We start from the raw sequence: 21741 nt of genomic DNA, 5'->3' as shown, positions 1-21741 counted from the left end.
AAATTATATCAATGAAAAGGACCCAGCTCAAGACCCAGGTGCCACTTTTAAGAGAAGTGTAGACCATTCAACACAGACTTTAGTTTTCTGAAAATGCTTCTGTTATGTCAGGAAGGCTGAAGGTTTGCTTATGCTATTGCCTAATTTCATAGTTTGAACAAGTAGACAAATGAGTTTTTCAGTTTCAGGATGAAAAGGACCTGTTCACTGCCCAGAAGTCTGAGGCAATCATGAACTGGATTGTTGCACATACCAGCTGCTTACTTGCCTGTCTTGGCAGGACACTGTGTGCTCAGTAACTGCAGATGAATAAAAGACAAATTTTATTATAAATCATGGTTTGGTACCAGGCAAAGAGCAGTCCATCACCACTGGAAAGGTGTACGTACACCCTCGTGGAAACTGCTTCCACACATATTAAGAACAAGAAGGTGACTGGGAGTGTTCAGCATGGATTTGGAGATGACTGAGCATTTCGTATCTTTCTATGGTGAAATAATGAGCTTTGTGGATGAGGGAAGGGGAATGAGGAAGAGGAATGTTTTTTATCTTGATTTTTTGACAAAATTTTCACCATTTTTCCCATAACATCCTCATTGAAAAATCGATGAACTATGGACTGCATAAATGTTCAGTGCAGTGGTCTGAGAACTGACTGAACTGCTGCTCCAAAAATGTTGTAATGAGCGGCACAAAGTCCATCTGGAGGCCAGTCACTAGTAGTATTTTCCCAGGTGTCAATACTGATGCCTTTTGGCCTATTTTTCAGGTGGATTCATGTCTTCCTAGCAGACCTCAATCCTCAAAGAGGGCCTCATAGTTATAAAAACCAAAAAACTTATCAATTGTGGACCTGTGGTAACACTTCTCAAGTCCTTGTTTGTGCTGTTGAAATTGAGGAAAAATCCACCTGGCACACCTTGCTGTTGATCATTGTTCTGAGAGCTGCCCAGTGACACTTTCTATGCTCCAGGTCCCACTGATGCTCATGTAGAACAGCAGAAGGCTCTAAGGGCTGCTCTAAGGGATGGACAAATGTCAACAGCCTCTCCACAGCATCCCAGAACCTAATGCCTTGGCAGAAGGTCTTGTCAGCAGATGGGAGGCTCTGTACCCTGCAGGTGAGAGCCTTTGCAGCTCTCACTTGTCACCTGCTCCCAGTGCTTCTGCCTGGCTCAGAGCCCACTGGTTCTGGAGGTTTTTTGGACAGAACTTCCTGTCCCTCAGCTACAATGAAGACACTGACCCTATTCCGTAGCCAGAGATCTGCAGGTGGATCAAGAGACTCCCTCCTGTTCCCAGCAAGCACAAATCTCCAGCCTTCACTATCAGCAGAGTCCCCACTTCCAAACCTGGTAAGTACAGACTCTTACTGTCTCTCTTTTCACTGTGGTTGGGGTTTTAGGCTCTTGTACCTTCATGCTCTCAGACAAGATCCAGTCAGTCTCTTCCTCATGCCCCTGATGCTTCAAAGTCTGCCAGCCTCCTCTATCAGCTCCTTTACTTGTTGACACTGATTTTTACAGTGCACACCTCCTGCAGGCAAGGAGGAAACTTCACATCTTCAGCAAGAAGCTCTTTGCAGTCCCTGAGACCTACAGGGCTGCATCCTTCCACTAGGAGCTCCATTTGATTTATGTTCTCTGATGTGTCTTCAAAATTTCTCCTAGGTCTCCTCCCCACTCAATTGTTTCTCTATCTTCTCCCATTCTTGGACTGAATTTCTGAATGCTACAATGGCAAGATGTTACTGGCAGATAGAAATCATTTATGTTTACACCCCACAAACAATTACTAGAGTAGTAGAAATTTATATTGTTTATTATACTGTTTGTGAGGAGTCCACTTAGTCATTTCACATTTGTTTTTTTGCATCCTGCTCTTAAAGATCTCATCCTCTTCCATCACAAAAATATCAGCAGGGCAAGGTATCAGTGACTCCTTTAGAACTTGTCTACAGTTAACATTTTGATAGTAAATGGTCCATCAAGTATTTCAAATTTTTTCCAGGAGTGTATTTAATGGAGGTGATTTGGCTTAATGCTCCCATCAATGCAGCCTGTGCATTTAGAAGTTACATGCAAGAGTTGAGAAACTCTTTGGCTTCTCATGTCAGCTGAGCAGCTGTTCTGCTGATGTCTGTGCTCAAACACGCAACAGAACAAAATCCCCAATTTGGCAATAAGGGGCTGCCCATGGTTGTGTCTGGGCTTGATTTGCAGCCCTCATAAATGCACTGCATTGGTGCACTTGTGAAATTCACCTCTGCACGGACAGCTACAATAAGAATCTAAGTGGGACTGAGGTTTTGAGTGCAAGTCTCTAGAGAAGTGGGTGATACCTTTGGCACTTAACCAGACTACACAGTGGTCTGAGGAAAGGCAGAGGAATATAATAATGAGCAAATGGGATACAGATAAGGAAGTAAAAAAAATAAGAGAAATAATGGGAATTATTATTATTATATTGTTAGTTATTTAACAATCACTGAAACAAAAATAAATGTTACCTCATGAATTCCAAAGTGAGCATAGGAGTCAAAGTAATAATCCCTGGATGTCATCTCTTCTGGATTGATGAGCTTTGCCATCTTGCCTCGGCCCGGGCAGCTTGGTTGCAATGGAACATGGATGACAGACTGAACTGGCTTTGGAACAACAGTAGGCTGAGGAGGCTGGGATGGAATGGTGCAAACCTAGGAGAACATGGAATATTGTTAAGAGGCATCATTAAAAGAAAATATTTCTCCCTGTGTCTAGCATAGTGGTATTATTGTTAGAACTATTGTTGTAACTATCCAGCAGATAACAAATCCAAAGACACCTGGTGTATCATAAGTGAAATTTAGGCTGCCTTCTGTTCCTGGATCTTTAACTTATTTGACGTCTTGTAATATTTCCTTAATGGATTTTTTCCTTAATGTTTCTCTGCAGATAACTAAATTAGTGCAGAGTAATGGTAAATTATGGGTGTTGGCTGATAACCTATTGACACAAAGCAGTAAAGTGCTACTTTTTCTCCATTAATGTCCTATTCTGTCAAACTGCCACAGCTTTGTGAGAGTCAGGTTGCAATAAATAAATAGTTCCCCTGAACAGAAGAGCTCACAAAAAAAGGATTCCACACACAGTGTTGCCAACAAGGGCAGTATTCACAATCAATTCTTAATTATCAGGTAAGGTACCTGTCTATATTGATGAGCTAGGTCTGAGAAGGCTCACAATATCTGAAAGTCCCTGATGCTATCTGAAAGTCTCTCAGCATATCCAGGAAGCACTGTAGGGAGCTGTGTGGCATATTTGGTCCCTTCATGTCGTTGGGAGATGCAGGAGTTAGGTGTTTCCAGCACACCATGGCCCCCAGCACTTAATTTTTAATTGCGTCCTGCATCTCCAACACCAGCATTTTGATAAACACAGAATTCTCACACCCCCTTGGTTCAGATTTGATACCTGTAGCACATAAGACAGAATGTTTTTCAAATATAAGCTAAAACAGACCCTGGTCTGGCCCATGTGTGTATCTACATTTTGAATTCCTAATATGTAGCAAAATGCTGAAAACTGGGACTGAGTAATATGCTACAGCTTCACCTAAGCACCTGCAAATTATGGGTCAACAGCTTCATATATTAAGGTCAATCCTACTTTAAATATATCATATCCTTTTGTACTTAAAAAAAATCTTTTTAAGACTCAATAGTTTCCCAGTGGGGACCAGAGTTGCCTGAGCCTCTCCTCACTACTTTCATAAAGTTCGTGCTGTCTTCTATAGCTTGGTACTGTGAGGTGTCAATCCCTTGTACTGTCTCTGAATAGCATCAATTAGCCTAGTTCAGTTTGCTTCAATTAAAAAAAAAAAAAAAGAAGAAGAAGAAAAAAGCCTCCACATTTTGTAGATTTCTATGTGTCATCTTTTGATGGCTTTTTTGGTCCATCTGTTAAAAAAGTAAATACCCTTGGTTTATGTTCCTGTAACATTTTTCATCTGCAAAGATACAGAAGTACTTTATTTATAAGTATTTTCTATTTCTTACACTTTTTACTTTGTCATCTCACTCTGTTCACCTCACATAGTTCACCTCCCATGCAGAATACTCTTGCTCCTAATTGGTGTTTGTATTTCTGTTTGGTCTAGTTTCAAAAATGTCCATCTGCAAGACATTGCTTCATTGCCTTTCCATTGCAAGCAGTAACACTGAAAACTTACTCTGTCAAAGTGGTTTTTTTTTAATATTAAACTCTTTTAAATATAAACCTACTTTTAACTACATACTTGAGGTTATATCTTAACTTTTTTCTCCATTGGCACGCACCCTATGAAATTTTTTCAGTTATCTTTTTCAGCAGTTCTTTCTGTATTTGTCTGTTGGATTACAAAGACTGAAACTGTAGGTGTTTGAAATTCTGTTTTATTATAATACGAAACCTGTAAGGTCCTACACTTTCCTCCTAAATCTTACCCTCTGCATCATTTTACAATCAAAATACATAAGTTTATATAAATTACAAAATAAAACAGTCACTGAATTCTGTTCCTGTCTTACGTAAGGATGTCTCCAGACACACGACAGTGCATCACAAGAAATTGCTCAAAAGATATGTAAGGGAGAGGTTATATCAGTTTGTGTAAATGAAATCAGGGGGCTTCTAGCATTTCTGCTGCTGTCAAACTACAAATTTAAATGTGGTTTACTGTACAACAGAGAGCATTTGCTACAGGAAAACAAGCTGGTCTTGAAGGCAAATCTCCCATCTGGATCTCAGGTAGTATCAATTCCGTTCCTGGCTGCATGGAAAGGTCCAGACAGGATTATGAGAACAAGGTTAGTCTCACTAAAGATACTGAATTAAATTAAACCTAACACTTAGGCTACGAAAGATCATTCAATTTCTTTCCTGTAAAAGAATTAACATCACTGTTTCCTGGTCTGCAACTGAATTCTGCTATGGCCAAGGGGTGGCAAGATAACTTTTATTAAGCTACTGAGACAGTATTGCACCTTTGACTTGCAGTACTTCTCAGATTTATCCAAACTACCTGAAGACTTATTGCTCTCTACTATGCATCTACATCTTTGCCAGGAAGAACATATCCCACCCAGCAGAAGAAGTAGAAGCCTATTAGTTCTGCTTCTCAGCTGTCTTAGTTTGCAGCCAAGCAGCCTGTGAAAAAACGTGTTGATGGTGATCGTTTAGCAACATTTGGCTCTGAATGCCAATAGGTCCATCCTGTACTGTGGTAGCACAGCCTCATGCAGCAGGGGCAGTAAAAAATTGTATAGGAGTGGTGATCTTCTCAGCCAGCAGCACTCTGTCACAGGGACCTTAAGCCAGCTGCCTCATTTCTGCTTTAGGCATTCTAACACAATGCAGACCTTCTGGATTCAAACAGTGTAAATTTTGCAGCACCTGTAATACCTCCTGCTGAAATTTCTGTGTGTAGCACTGTAATTCTGGAATTCCAAAATAGTATCACAATTATAAGAATTAATTTTGTGAGTGGGGCTCAGGAAATCCCTCTGTCTATAACTTGCCACATGAAAAATTTCACTTGAGAGCGACTTATGCCCTTATGCAACAAATATCTGGGGAAAACATAAACATAGTGGACAACTGCAGAATAAAGAATTGCAATGAAATCTATTATTTGTATCAGAAACAATAAAGTCTTTCAGTGTACGGCTCTGAGATTGTAAACTAGAAACAACTATGCTTTTAGGGATATGGTATAATTGCTTAGGGACAAAACATGCTTTAGAACAACAGCTATCAAGGAAAGACAACTTCCTATATTCTTCCCAGAAGTGAAAACAGCCCTTGATGTGATTTGCAAGCTTAGCATATATATATATAGCCTACATGAGGAACAACTCATCTTTTGAATAACACCTGAAAAGGCAAAGCATCTGAGCTGGGGCCAAAACTCACACCAGTGTAAAGAATCTAAAAAACTCTCTGCAGAACCCATGTATGGATTCTGGCCAGCTGCACACAATTCCAGAACACTGGCTTGCTGCTAATGCAGATGAAGTCTGAAAGAATGGAAGCAGCTGCTTCAGAATTCATTCTTCACAGTGCTAAACAAGCAGCCCTCCATTTTTCCATCTCCCATGTGGTACTGAAGGTGGAGATGGGGGTCTGAAGGATCTGAGAAACCATCTATCACCTCTTTGCGACTGAAATCCTACCTTTGTGTACCATTTCCACATTTAAATAAAATTAAATTAGAGAAACACTTTCTTACTTTTAAAAATCAAATAAAATTTATTTCCTCTTTCTTTGTGGACTGGGTTGGTGCACTGCAGGTGATCAAATGTACTAGCACAGGACTGGTTTCCTTAAAAGTTTTGAATTCTCACAAAAGACAAGATTCGTAAACCTCATTGTTTCTCAAAATCCTACAACTCAGCATCCTGATGTAGGTTTTTAAAACATATACAGGTACTTCAGTGGCACCTCTGTGTGACTTGGGCATAGGGTTGCCCATGCGAATCAATGGGTACTCTTGAAGTTCTTTGAAAACTGGACCTAATCCAACATGGACTGACAAGGCTGTCTGGGTGTGCAAAATACACAAAATACTCCCAAAATACAAAAGAAAACTGGGTATTCAAAAATCATGAGCTATTTTTGAAAATTTGAGCCTTTTAGATATATCCATCTGTCTACAGAGAGACAAGATGGTGAAATATGCACAATTCATTTTCTAAGAGGTTTGTGACAAAAGCTGTGGTGTGTAGAGTAAAAATAAACTTGAATTTCAATTCTCCTTTCTTGATATTACTATGGAGACATCAGGCTGGAGGTTAAAATTCCAATCCCTGCAAAACTGTTGTTCAAGCTGCAGTGTTTTATTGACAAAATCTTAGAAATTTATGGCATTTTTATGAAATTGAAGTAGTTAATTGTACCTTCTGCTGGAAAGTGCAGAACTTTTCCTTAAGAAACTAATTAAAAATTGAATTACAGTTTTAAATTATTCAATTTCAGCATCATCTCCCTTTTAAACAAGAGATTTTATAATATATAAATGTCGATTTTGCTTATTTTTTGGAGTCAAATAGCTTTTTATGTCAGAACTACTAGAATAGAATGTGCCTAACACCATTTTAATTGGTCTGAATTTAATAATCAAGACTTCTGGAGTGCAAGAGGTTATCAACTGATATGCAATCACCATAGTGATTCCAACAATACAGCTTCTTCCTGTTGCAGATATAAAAGCACAGCCAAATATAAGAGGTATTTTCTATCCTCCTGCCAAAATTTAGGCTTCAACAAAAATTTCTTGGCAGTCATCATGCAAGTTAAAGCCTTCTTTGACTCATTTATTGTGTATTAAAGTCTTTGTCTAAGGCTTATCTTAAGTGATCTTTGAATAGGGCAAATAATTGAATCCATTATCAGAGAAGTTTTAACCTGATTTTGTGAGGAAATGAAGCTCTTACAGTATCTTGCCTATGCCTCCTATTAATAATATTTGAGCTTGTCCAAGCCAGTCTGATTGGACAGAAGTGTGGAAGTATCAAATACAATTGTATTTTGGTACATCTCTTGAAAACCAGAAATTAGGTAGAAGGATAAGTTATTTGATGATCCACTGAAATTGAAGCAACTAGATTTCAGTTGTCATGCTTTCTACCTGCTCTAGGTCTATTAAGCCACCTGGCTGTTGTGCAGTGTGTAACCTCTGGACTGGATGAGCAGTAATGAAGGTGTACAAAGACCAGGCATTGCTCCGAACTAAATTAGGAGCTGGGGGCATAAAGAGCACATACTTGCAGGAAAACAGGCTTTTTTAGCTCTTCTACACATGGGAAAACCTTTCCATGCTGAGGATGGGAAGTTCACAAGGAATGCAAAATGGCAGGAAAGTAGGGAGTTCCAAGATTCAACTGCAGAGAGCTGTAGCTGTTTGGAAAAAAGGATATCTATCTATATCATCTATCTATATCTATATCTATATCTATATCTATATCTATATCTGTATCTATATCTATATCTATATTTATATCTATATCTAGATATATAGATATATAGATATATGACCTCTGAAGACCAGTAAATGACATTGATTTAGTGGAAGCTTTCCCTTGTCCAAAAATCAGTATGAAATTGCCAATTCTTCAGCAGCTATAAATCTACTTTCTGCTTGATGAAAGTCAGGCTCAGTCTGTTTTAAGTTGCGCTATGAATTCAATGCAAATGCAAATCTAAACTCTAAAACTGAATCGAGTCAGACAGACTCTGTAAGAAAACTGGGAGAGAAAAGTGATTCTTAAAATTGCTTGCTTTGAGGCTAACCCTTGTTCAGCCACTTCAAAGTGAGGCACTGCTCTGAACTTTCTACATGGATTTTTTTGGAATGCCAGATCAACCTGTCACAGACAAACCTGTCCATTTATTAGCAACAGGAATTCACTTTCCTTTATACAGACAAGCATAGCTTAGAGTGTACTACAGCTGATATAAAACCCCTAAGTAATGGTGATAGGAAAAATATTGTGAAAACACTTTTAGAATAAAGCCTCTGTCCAGAACAACTGAGACTGATCAGCTATGCAAGGAACTAGATTATACCTTAGATGTCCAAATCCTCATAAAGTCAAAAGAAAGGATACAAGCTGGTCATCAGTATGATAAAAGTGTGGTCAGCATACTTAGGCTGCAGCAGAAATAACACCAAGTAACAAAAAAGGAATGTAAAGACCACAATGTTTGCAAAGTTGTTACTTATTGTGCAGAAGCTAAAAATAAATTTAGATATGTAAATGCAACATAGGTGCTGTGATACCTTTATGGATCTGATCCAGGGTACTTCATACTGTCAGTTTTTGATGGGGACTGTCTCTTGGGTAAAGCCAGAATTTTCTTAGTGACAGGTCACAAAATAAGCAATCCAATTTCCACTTTCCAATATTCCTGGGTATGCAGGAGTAAAGGAGTTTAAGCACTGAAATGAATGGTCTGTGGGGTCTCCAACTGTGTAGATTGTAGAAGTTGGATGGAGACTATCCCATACCAGCTTTTAAAGCTATATTTTATCTGAGCAGGGTGCTGAACTAGATGGCCTTCAGAGGTCCTTTCCCCACATATTATTCTATGATATTAAGACATAGTTATAGTTGCACTGTGCATGAGATACAGGTGGCAAAGTTTATAAACCTGAGCCTAGTGCAAATTATGAGGTAGGTTATAAATTTTGGGATAGTTTTGTACACACAATAAGAACAGAACGTGCTTTCATGAGATTAAAGAATGCCCACTATGAGAAGATGAGGATGTCACTCAGGAATGAAAACCTTCTAAAGCTACCTTCTAAACCTTCTAAACTTTCTAGCTATGTTACAGAACAGAATTGAGATTACAGGAAATGAGTTGACAAAATTTAAGGACTGGAATGATATTAAGTATTTGTATTATTTATAAATGTATGAGCAGTTCTAGACCATTCTGTGTGCATGTAATTAAAATGCTATTCATCCAATCTGCTCTCATGACTGCTTAGTGCCATTGGGGATAAAAACCAGCAACAAGTTACAGATGTTGACATTTAATTGAACATTTGTTACTTTTCATAAAGGTGGAGATTTGGCAATGTATGTAGAGTAGAATGTCCCATGCAGGGCATGAAAATTTTAGTTCAGCACAGAACAAAAGGAAAATATGAGAGAAACGTGTTTGTGTTAACTGAAATTTATTCTTTGCGAAGCACCTTACGGAAGGATACCAAAGCATTACTTTAAAAGTGCTGAGAGGCACCTTTCTTTAGAAGAAGGTTTCATTTTGATTATATTTGGCATTTAGTAGCTTTAATGCCTATTATTATTTTAGATTTAATATCACAGCAATACCTTCTTGGTTTACAAGATCCCTGCTAGAAGGAACAGCTGGAGAAATGCCTTGTGTTTTCACCTGTACTCTGTGGTGCTGAGCAGATGGTCTGTCAGTAGACTCTGTTGTCCATCTGTTTGTTTGGAGCCCCTTGAGCCTCATTAGGAGTGAGGTAAGTTGCACAGTGAGGAGGTTCTCAAGTTCTGGCTGAAGCCTCAAACCCTCTTCTCTCACAGCCAGGGATTCACAGCTTCAGCTCAGTGGGGGATTGTGTTTTAGAAGCCTTGTCCTCTGGTGGATAATACCAAAAGCAAACTACAGTTGGCAGATGGCTAAATTCATTCTTCTTTTCATAGGGTAGAGACTAATCTAACTGCTATCAATAACCTAGAAATGGATCTCCATGTATAACCCTGCTGTTGCCTCCACATTCACAGCATATGGATTTGTTGTACTTTAATGGTCTCTGCCGCCTAAGTCAAGAATCTGAAAGGTGAAGATTTAAATAAAGGAGAACTACAGATAAATAAAGAAAGCTGTGATGATCTGTGGCTAGATATCCTGTGGTTTTCTTTCCATTTTTCACCGTAATCAGGAATAGAAGAGGTGGATATATTCAAACATACTGGTTATTTTGACACAAGATTGATACCTATAAGTAAATCTGGCAGGTTGAGAATCCAGGCTAGACCACCACGGCTAGGTGTTCCTGAGAGATGTTCCAGACTTCTCAGCTTTTTCCTAACTCAGTACCATATATCAAGGCTCCTAGGAAAAGCATGCTTTTAACAGAGCTCTTCTGATATAGTGCCTTGTAAGATGTATGAGCTTTTTGGTTGGTTTATGCTACAGCAGCCTTTCTCCTGTTCCAGAATCCAGCCTAAAAAGTTTACTCTGGACCACACAGCAGCACACCAACAGCTTCACAAAGTGAATATCTCTTGCAGGCTGAAGCTTCTGGACTTGCACAGATTTACAGCTATGTCTGACATGGTAACACTGCAAGTCCCTGCTTTCTGTGGATTCAAGGATTCATGAAAGGCAAATAAAACCAAATGATAAAAAAAACCCTTCCTACCTTCTCGTAATTTTAAGTCTCTTCTCTTGTGACTAAAGATGAGAATTTAATTTAATTTAATTTAATTTAATTTAATTTTTTATTCAGTTGGTAGAAGCTAACTTGGTAGTGAAAAACAGGAAGGTGCCCTAATGTGTGCTCCCAAGCCTATCAATGTTGACTGTGAAATTCCGATATCCTCACAGGAATTTAAAATTTAGAACTGAGGTCAACTGTGAGAGTTACAATTGTTATTGACAACCATATGTTACATCATTGGTTTCACTTCTATCAAAATTTGAAGAGCACCTAACACCTAAAATAGCCAGTAAAGGCCAGGGAGCACTTAAATTGACTGATCACCATGGAACACTTTTCCTCTTTGATTCAATTATCCAGAAAAAAAACAAGCAGTAGGTATAAACTATGTTGTATGTTCTCCTGGAACAGATTTACCTTCTGAGATGTCTGGATTTTGGGAGTTTTGACAGATCTCTTGCCTTTAAAGTGCTACATCCAAAATTGTCTGGAACAAAAGAAATCAAGATGCACAGATATAAGAAGGGGAAACAGCCTGTTGTTCTGACAGAACTATTAGAGGCTTATTTTTTGTGGTTGTTCAGAGGGAAGGTTTGAGGTAAGACTACTGCCAGTCTATTGTTGAAACTGGAAAGAGGAAAAGCTGATAACAGTATTTTCCATTTGAAGTAGGCTACAGCCTCTGGGAAATAAAGAGCTTTTCCAAGTTTAATGTCATTTTATTTCTGATTTGCCTTTCAGGGAATTACACAAGGGAAAGAAATATCTCTGCATTAATAAAATGCATCAGGTCTTCCAGATGATTTTAAAATATTGGTCCCAAAAGGGAGAAATCTAAAAATAAACCATATCACTTTCATTCCTGGGCATTCATTGCAGAGTCACCTCTATATTTGGTAGTGATAATTGTTAATGTTATATGCTTACTAATTGCACTGATACTGATATTTAATGTCCCACCTGGCCTGACTGGGCAAGCACTTCTGTGCCAACAAGTAGGACACAGCTGTGGGGTGCTGTTCAGGGACTGAACTCCCCAGTACCATTTCCAGACCCTTTCAGGTTTAGCATGGCAGAAAGAGAAGGCTGCAGAAGTGTCATATTGCTCGCACAGCACTGGCTTAAAACAGCAGTTGTGAAGCCCTTCCCTTCCCTGTGTATTCTGCAATACAAGTAGTCAAACTGCAGCAGCCTTGTCTCATTTTTTCAGACAGGATGGAAACACACCCAGTTTTATGTGTGCCTGAGAGAAGTCACCAAGACCTGTGAATCCAGCACCATTTCTAGGGTGGCTGGGTACTGTGAAGGAGTAGCTGGAACAAGGGTAAGTGGTTCTTCTTGTGTGCACATGAGTGAAGTTCAGGGTTGCTGGTGAGTCATGTTCCCTGCTGCTTGGGTAGATTTGGCACTATGCAATCATACAGAATGAAGAAATCATTCCATGCTATGTTTCCCTGGGAGTAGCTCAAAGCCTATATCATTATTTAGCAAGTCACGACTCAGCTCCTTTTCCTCCTGTAATGTGGGCCTCAGTCTTCTAGGGCTGACTTTGCACCAACTTGGACTAGTTGGAGGATCTAGGTTTCTCATTTCTCTGTCCTTCCTTCTGCATGCAACAGACAGGACTCATCAGCATTGCCTGAATACTTCCTTTTTACAGTACAACTCATGGTGTAAATTGTTTAAAATACTGCCCTTGTATTTCTCTGTGGAGTCCAACATTCAGTGTGCAAGGCTCTATAGGAGAAGTCTCCATAATGTGTGCTGGGTCACCCAGGTAAGCTGATATAACTGCATATGAATTCTGAATTACAGACAATTTATCATCATGGCTGTGAAACCATGAATGGTGCATAAGGATCTACAGTCAGAACATTAGGGGCCTGTTAACAGATGGAAATTAGTTCTATTTTAAGGATGGCTAGGCAAGTCAGCTCTTTCTGTGACAGGACAAAAAAAAAGGACAAGGTCATCTTCTCAGGCATGAAACCCTAGCAGTTGTTTTCACTTTGTGATCAGCTATAACGTGGGGAAGACATGCTCCTGTTATCTGGAGGCAGTACACAGAAATGTAAATGTGACTGAAGGTTTTTATTGATTTTCAAGTGAAGAGAGATATTCATGTGCCAGATTACTTTAGAACGCCTCGCATCACAAGGCGCAGCTTGTTGTAGAAATAGCAACAGAAGTTTTAGAAGCCTGCACTGAAAATATCAAAGTTGAATGCAGTGAAGAGGAAGAGTTTGTTGCAGATGATTGCATAAAGAGTTATGAAGATAGAAAGCCAGAGAAGTGTGAACTTTCCATTGTGATTTTCTTATTGGTTTTTACTATCATTGCTGATGCATAAGTGCCTGCCTTGCTGAACAAGCAAGGCAATGGAAATGAATGGAAAGGAAACAAAAAGGACTTGGTACTTTCAAGCTACTTCACATCACTCTGGCAAGTGCATGAAAATCTGCTGAGGAGAAGTCAAGGGGAGTTAGAGTCTCCATTATCAATGCTCACAGTACCTTTCTTGTAGGGAAAGCAGCTGTATCAGTGACTGGCCTCTTCCTCTCCCCAGCATAATTTCAACTGACTCTCTAGTGACAAAGAACAAGAACCAGAAAGTGCTAATCAACTATAAAACCAGTTATTTATAGGCCTTTTCTCAGTATCAGGCAGTAAGCTGAACTTCACATGAAAAAGTAGAGCTCCACTATTTTTAGAGGCTAATTATTAACAAAAATAACCAGAGTATTCTAACTGTACAAATTATTTTCTTAAATTAGCAGAAAATTTAATGGAAGTCCTCCTCTGCTTAGCAAATTTCTAAGGCACTGATCTCTGAAAGTCGCTTTGCAGCTGATATACCAGTCTTTTCTTCCCCTCACACTGAGTTTCAGCTGTATAGGGCATTCTAGCGGGAAGGACTGCTACATAGGAAGCTCTATAGGAAGTTCTTTAGGAAGACATTATATTCTGTAGGCTTTCTGAGCCTTAGTATGGAGGAGGAAAAATATCCAATTGACCTACTCCATGTCCTAGCCAAGCTTCTGATCTACACTCAGCATAATTTCAGATGTACTTCAGCTCTAGAGGAGGTCTCTGCCTAAGAAGTGTCCAGGTTTATTATTTCTTATAGCTCTGCAGGATAAGTGAGGACAGAAAGAAGAACAAGACTGAGAAATGGCAGTTCCTGAGCTGAAGTGCCAGAGAAAATCAGCACAGTGACTTACAGTTCAGTGCTGCTGCAGAGCTACCAGCAAACAAGCACCAACATTGAATAGAAGTCCCACATTTGTCACTTCCATTTGTCAACTGGCAAAAAATAACATTTCCCTGCACAGAGCAATGACACCCTGCCACTTCCTTTGGAGCTGCAGCTCACTGGATCTTAATATGTTATAGCACAGACTTTCTCTTCATCACCTGGCAGTGTTTTTGTCCTCTGTGTTGGTCTTAAGTCCATCTCACTGTGTGACCTTGAAGGAATCAGCCATTTCTTAGTGTGGGTTATCAGAATTTTGCATCTCTTTGTGACAGATGAAAACCCTAGAGGTGGAATGTGGCTCTCTGAATCAACACTTACGATGGCTCACTGAAGATAGGCAAGGATGAAGTGCCTGTGAAACTCAGGTAATAATGCAGCTGCCCACAGCTGTTGCAAAGAAGCTGATTTTAGGTGAATCGATTGATAGTTTAAATGTTTCTCCCTGAATTCATTAAAAGAACATGATCACCTCCCTGAGTAAGCCAGACTCGTAAAGGGGACTGTGCTGACATGACCCAACAGAAAGTGGAAAAGTTGAAAAACTAACAGAATCATTTCAGTGAGAGCAATGGGGTTGAACTGCCTTCAACTCACATTTTCCTCCCCAGTAATTGGGGACACCCAGTGTCATGACCATGGACAAATTACAAAAACACACGTGTATTATGATTTAACTACAATTGCAGTTCTTATATTTTCCTAAGTTAAACTTTGGTTCATATTCAATTTTCAGTGTATTTTGTACCCCCCTGCTAAATCAGAAAGCCCATATAATGTCATCTGTTTTCAAAAGAGACAATAAGACATTTGATATTTCACGTTGCATCTTTCATGCAGGAATTTCTAGAAGAAACTGATCAAAAGCATATTGTACTCTGATGCCTCTTAGCAATTACTATTTTTGTTTGTAGTCATTAGAATACAACTCTTGTGATGACATTCAAAAGTTTATTTTTTTATGATCAGATGTAAAGGGTCCAACTGTAGTTAAATCACTGGGTAGAAAACTGGCAGAAAGCCATTTTAGCTTGTGCTCAGGATCCCCAGCTGCTAAAACCAAGTCAGTAGCTTTTTGGCCTCACAAACATGGTTCAGCCCATGAAAGAAGGAAAATTCTGACTCAGTTCTCTCTTGGGTACTTGCAGTTGGATAAGACAGTTCCCATTGAGATTTACCATGAGGAGTGCACCTTCTCTTTTCCCTCCAGGAGTGAGCATGTATGAATTTTATACTGACTGGTTTCAGGTTAGTTAAAATATAACAAAAAACCTACCCTGAGCCACTCCATTTCTATTCACCAAAGGGCTGTCTCCACCCTTGCTTTTGCTGCTGTAATTTGCCTTCGTTTTCTTGTTGCTGCCATTTTCATAAGGGGTTGGCAGCACTTTCCCTTTGTGCCTCAGCACTTCTCCTGATGCTGATTCATAAGGCAGCATATGTTATTTTGAGATGAGAGTGGGTACGCGCTTGGCTAAGACAGAATGGAAATCCTTGCCTGACTTATGGACACAAAGCACAATGCTTTGTCCACAAAACACAACCTGTGAATGTCCTGACAGTTTTTAGTGCCTCTTTTGCAACAAGAAAATGCTGCTTGCACGGCATGGGGTCAGCTGGAGTTGGGTCCTTCCTGCACATCTCAGACGTGCAAGGACAGTCTGCATCCTGCTCCTCCACTTCTGTAGTGGCCACACGCCCTTCCACGCTTCTCTGTTGACATCCTGCCTGGGCTCTGATTGTTTCTTGTTGTGTGAAAAGATCTGGCTCTGCCAAGAGCATCCACAGGAGCAGCAGGGTAACGAGACGTCCTTGTGCATGCATGAGTGGTTCATCCTTCCCATTACTTAGGCAGTAATAGAGAAGCAATAGAAAAGATTGGTGTAGAATCACTACAGACAGGAGAAGTGGCTCCACTTAGGAAAGCTGTAGAGCAAAAAGGAAATTACCAGCAACAACAAGAGCAGAAAATGTAACTGACAGTAGCAAGATCTGGATAACTGGGCTTCTGTTCAAATTAGTCTTCTGTTGATGCTGTGTAAATATCTTGATGAGTGTGAAGACTGATGTTTTCTGATTAAAGTCCTTCTGACCCGTGAATTTCACTGATTCATGTGACTTTTCTTAACCTGAAAAGCTCAGAGAGTGGATCTCAGCCTTAGAAAGGCTTTTACTATTCACAGTTGTGAAGAAACCTTGAAAAGACTGACTAAAAGTTTCTGGGTACAGAAATGCCTATAAAAGTAACACATTGACGCAGATTCAGTGTCTTTTTTTAGCCAGTCTTATCACCTTTCCACATATAAAGTTGGCATTATTGTTCTTTAGCCACAGCATGGGCACAGCATGATGTACAGCAATGCAAAATTCTTTGTTGCACCAACCCTATCTGTGTTCCAATGGCAAAACCGTCCTTCAGATTTTCTTGCCTTTTGATGTGCTGTTGTACTGCCCTAAAAACCCCTAAAATTAAAAAAAAAAAAAAAAAAAAAAAGCTGTGGATTGCTTAAGATAACCTGGAGTTAAAGGATGAGACTGGAAGCTTCACCACTTGCTGCTTATTTGAACATTAAATTGATCTCAGAAACTGGAAGAAAAATAAAAGAGAGTAAAAAGTAAAAATAATATTATAGTGTTTCAATTCAAGGTGACTCAAGGTTTTATTGACATGGAGTGTTTTTTTTTTTCTTTTTGGAACATATCAAGCTTGATGGGTTCCTGTTTCTTTAAATATTTCTTCTGTTCATGGAATGATTGACAGCTGAGTGGGATAGAGGAGGAGAAGAAGCATCAGCTCTCACTTTTCTGAACTGGCTGCACATTCAGAATTAATGGGGAGGGAGAGCTTTCTGACAAGGAGATTTTGAAAATGTAAAAAACACAGACAAAAAGTAGGATTTTTCATAGACATATAAATCAGGGGAGTATGCTCTCATACAAATATGCTGTCATACAAATCAAAAGCCACTGTGTTTTGTCTGTTACTATAACTGGAGTTTGGCCACCAAACTGCTCTAGGATCTGTCTAGGATCAATATAAGGTTTCTATAAAAGTATGGTTTGAGGTGGGCAGAGTTTCCATTCAGAGGTGTTTGTCTTTGCTCCTTAGACAGGACAAGCAGGCCAGCAGCTCAGATACCTTATTAAAGCATTTGAATTTATGTGAGCAGATTCCAGATCCTAGCTGATCCATTCAAAGTAAAATAATAAAAACAGAAAATAATAAAGATTTGTTGATTTAATGATAGAGAACATTAGGACACTATCCAATGAGTTGTGCATATTTCTTAAAATACCCTGGGAAAAAAAATTACTGTAATCAAGAAGATCCCCTAAAAAAGTCTTGTAAAAATATTTGGGATGGTTTTCTTGTTTTGGTTTGGGTTTTTTTTGGTGTTTTTTTTTGTTTGTTTGTTTGTTTGTTTGTTTTTTGAGCCACTGAATCCCTGGAGGTCAAATGATTCTGCACCACATAAAAAAAACCCCAGTTCTTATTTTTCTCTTTTTACTGACAATGCAGTGATTTTTAGCAGAACTCTGAAGCATGTTGCGAGTCAGAGGAATGCAAGGTTCTGCCACCAGAAGCAAGACACATAAATTATATCCCTCAAACAATAATGTTTCTTTTGAAGACCATACCGCAGAGAAAGATCTAAATGGTTAAAAGATGAAGGAAGAAAAATGAGAACTGACAACAGCATCTCCCCTAACTCATTAGGAAATCCCAAATAAATAATACTATCTTTATTTAACCTAGAATTTCACACTAAAACCAGATGATTAAGAAGGACTTTGATTTTAAGTTGATGTCAAAGAAAGCAAAGTCATATCCAGCAGTCAAAAAACTAAAATCAATGCAAAGTGAAAAAAGCTAAATATAGAATTGTTGCCTAGCACATTAAGTTAATTGATTTGACTTCCTTTGTTCTGTACAGTCTGTACAACCCAGTGACTTTAATAAATCATTGGTCCTTTTCGTTTTATTGAGACCTCAGTTCATCAGGTGTAAAAAACACCATACTGAATAGAGATGTGAACATACTCAGCATTTCACAGGACTGAATGTTTGAGAAAAAACAGAGGCTCTGTTCCTTTGTTATAGATCCCTAGATTTACCAGATTTTAAAATATCAGCAAAGAAGACAATTTCACATGTGTGAAATAGACATATAAACCACTTAGATTTCCAATTTTATTTACATGTTGTGTTCGATTTCACAGAACCACGGAGCAGGTGAATTTGGAAGGGACCTCTAGAGGTCATCTGGTCCAGCCCCTGTGTTCAAGCAGTATCACCTCAGGCCAGTTGCCTGTGTGTATCCAGATGGCTTTTGATTATCTCCAAGAAAAGAGACTCCACAATCAACCTGGGCAGTCTGTGCCAGTGCTCAGTCATCCTTGCAGTAAAACAATATTTCCTGATTTGAAGATGGAACCTACAATGTTTCAGTCTGTGCCCATTGCTTCTGACCCAGTCACAGGGCACAGCTGGCAGTGGGAGACCCTGTGGGGCAGGTAAGGGAGCCCAGGATCCAGGTGGGCATCTATGAGCTATGAGATGTGTAGGTGTTACAGAATTTAAGAAAACAAGACCAACTATATTTAATTGCTGAATCAAAGGTGTGAATGCTTCAAAGTGATCAAAACTCAGAGACAAATATATTTAAATGCTCCCTTTCTACATTGGGAGCTTGTATTACTACCAGCTCACCAAGTTAGTTGAATTTAAGATTACTTCAGCTCAGGTAGTGCTATATCTAAAATATGAGGTTGGTTTTGAACTTGAAATAGAATAATTCATCTTCATGTGATTCTCCACATCTAAACTGAATTTTGTCATAACACCCATACAGAGGGACATCGTGGATACAAAGGATGTAAAGAAATAAAAAGCTAGGACTTTTCCATAAAACTGACTTTTTAAACACAGCGTTTCTCTATCAACATATAAATGTATAGGCATACATATATATAAGAACACTTGATGTGGTATAAGACTTTAACCAGGATTTTATAATTTTATAGTGTTTGAGCCCACAGAGACATAGTTGTGCCTTCTCTGACAGTTTTAGTAAGACAACACAGGTGCACAAAGAAATTGAAGTCATGGCACAATATCCAGTTTGAATTTTATGTAAATATAAAACATGGCGAGTACATGTATGCAGACATGTATACCTAAAGAATTTTGTAAGCAAGCATCTTAAGGTGTCTTTAAGGAACTGCATGGCTGAAATGACAAGTTATCACAATGTCAAGGCAGTTATTGAATTATTAAGTAGCATAGTCCTGCTCTCAGAATTAGGATTATGTATTACATTTGCACTTTAATTCTAAGACGTGGAGTGGAGTAATTTCTTGTTTTGGAATAGAGTCAGAGAAGAAACTGTTGTGTGACTGAGTATCTTATGGCAGTTCATTAATGACCAGATTCTGGAACTATACTGGGTATTGATGGTTTTTTTTTAAATGGTGATGGTATTTTATAACCATGTTAAAGCAGCTAATACAATTTAAATCTAAGGTTTAAAATGCCTATGTAAAGGAAAACTACTTGCAAGATTTCCTCCTGGTTTCAGGTGGGACAGAATACACTTTCTTAGTAGCTGGCACAGTGCTGTGTTTTGGATTTAGTGTGAGAACCATACTGATGTTTTGGTTGTTGCTAGCTCTAAGCCAAGGACTTTTCAGTGTCTGATGCCCTGTCAGTGAGTAGGTGCAAAAGAAGCTGGGAGGAAGAATGGCCAGGAGAGCTGACCCCAGCTGGCTGAAGGGATATTCCACTGAACATCAGCTCAGTGAATAAACTGGGGTGAGATGGCTGGGAGCCACTGATTGCTGCTCAGGGATGGGCTGGGCATCAGTCTGTGCTGAGAAACTATATTGTGCATCACTTGTTTGTCTCTCCCTCTCCATTTTAGTAAAATTATTATTATTATTAGCAGTAATAGTAGCTGTAGTATTAATAGCACTGTTATTATTGTATTTTACATTCTTTCAATTATTGAACTCTTCTTAGCTCATGAGTTTTGCTTCTTTTTTTTTTCCTCCTGATTCTCTGCCCCATCTCCCTGGGGAACAAAAGGAGTCAAGGAACAGCTGCGTGGTACTTAGTTGCCAACTGGGGTTAAACCATAACAGTCTGCTTAGTAATGGACAAAGAAATACTGATCTTTCTGCAGACTACAAAGGCAATGGTGTGTATTGTGAGTCTAGTCCCCATTTATAGCAAGGACAACACATACGTTCATGGCCACCCTGTAAATTTAGCCTAATGAACTACACTTACTCATATTTGGCCATTAAGTGTTATTTGGTGTTAGCTTACCTAGTGTGAGAAATTTCATTGGAAGAGACTGAGATTAATAACCTGTCAATTCCAGGCTTGGTAATACATTTTTTCCCAGGAGAGCTGCATATGCATAATTGACTTCAGTGTGTTTTCAGCAGTCATTTAAGAAAATGGATATGTATCTAACATGCAGAACAAAGGTAATACCTCTAGTTTCAGCAGATTTACTCTTGCTCCATATTATACAAGGTAGATGAGGAGTGTTTTTAAATACCCTGCTGGTATGGACTTGATTCTACAATAAATAATCCTGCTGAGTGCTACTGACACACATGACCAAACCAGTGTGTTCAGCATTTCTTGCATTATTAATCAAACATTTGCTGAAATGTTCAGAGATCTTCAGTGATTTATGTTAACTAATGTTAACATAAATGTGGGTTCTGAACTACACTTGTTAAAAAGGTATCTACACTGTGTATTTCAAATGCAGCAATTGATAATTGTGTTGATATAACTCAGGCTTTTGTAGCTTTGAGTTAATGATCAAATAAACTTTTGGTATCTTACACCCATCCTTTAAATATGGTTAAGAAAGCAATACACAAAAGTATGCTCCTAATATTTTTATACAATCATGAAACAGAATGATGAAAACTCTATTCTTGAGCAAAACCACCGGTGATTCATCCTTTAAAATACAATTTATATATAGATGATAGCTGGTTTTGAATCTATATAAATCAAAAATAATTCTGCTGAAACTGATGGATTTACATGAGGGTAAACCTGTCATGAGCTGAGAATACTTTTGTTTTCTAGTACGCATGGTTAGAATACTCAGATTTAACAGGTGGAGATTCACCTTGCAAACAGAAATATTTTGCCTTCCCTTTTACAAAGCAACAAAGACATATTTTATGAGCACTGAGAAGCATTATTGGTTTTCTGTTGAGAAAGGAACAGATCTAAAAAGATAGAAAGATGGCATAGAGATTTCTTCATCGATAAAATGGTGGTATTAAGGCTATGAGAATAGTTTCACATTTTCATGAAAATCTCACCGTAAAAAGTGCAAGCACATTCTTTACTTGAAATCCTTATATAACTTTGCCTCCCATTAAGTTTATCTGATGAAAAATGTCTCTTAGAAAAGCAGGACAGAAATTGAATGTCAAATATGGAGAAAACAGAAATATAAACCCATTGGCCTAGTTTGACAATTTTGTTAGGCAAAACATACTTCATTAAGCAGCATACACCC

At 38.7% G+C, this 21741-nt stretch overlaps 1 protein-coding gene across 2 annotated transcripts in view; it reads right to left on the bottom strand.

Annotated features, from left to right (window-relative positions):
* Nucleotides 1-21741, bottom strand: part of PRMT8 (protein arginine methyltransferase 8) — a 56906-nt gene that overhangs the window by 23110 nt on the left and 12055 nt on the right. For both annotated transcript variants that reach the window (XM_021548873.4, XM_021548872.4), the window contains exon 3: nucleotides 2510-2695. In XM_021548873.4, the coding sequence (XP_021404548.2) occupies nucleotides 2510-2695 (186 nt within the window). The remainder of the gene's footprint in view (nucleotides 1-2509; nucleotides 2696-21741) is intronic.

Source organism: Lonchura striata, chromosome 1, assembly GCF_050655825.1.
Source record: "Lonchura striata isolate lonStrDom1 chromosome 1, ASM5065582v1, whole genome shotgun sequence".
Taxonomy (NCBI): Eukaryota; Metazoa; Chordata; class Aves; order Passeriformes; family Estrildidae; genus Lonchura; species Lonchura striata.
Note: the sequence above shows the minus strand (reverse complement) of the source record. Positions and strands in the feature narration are given on the sequence as shown.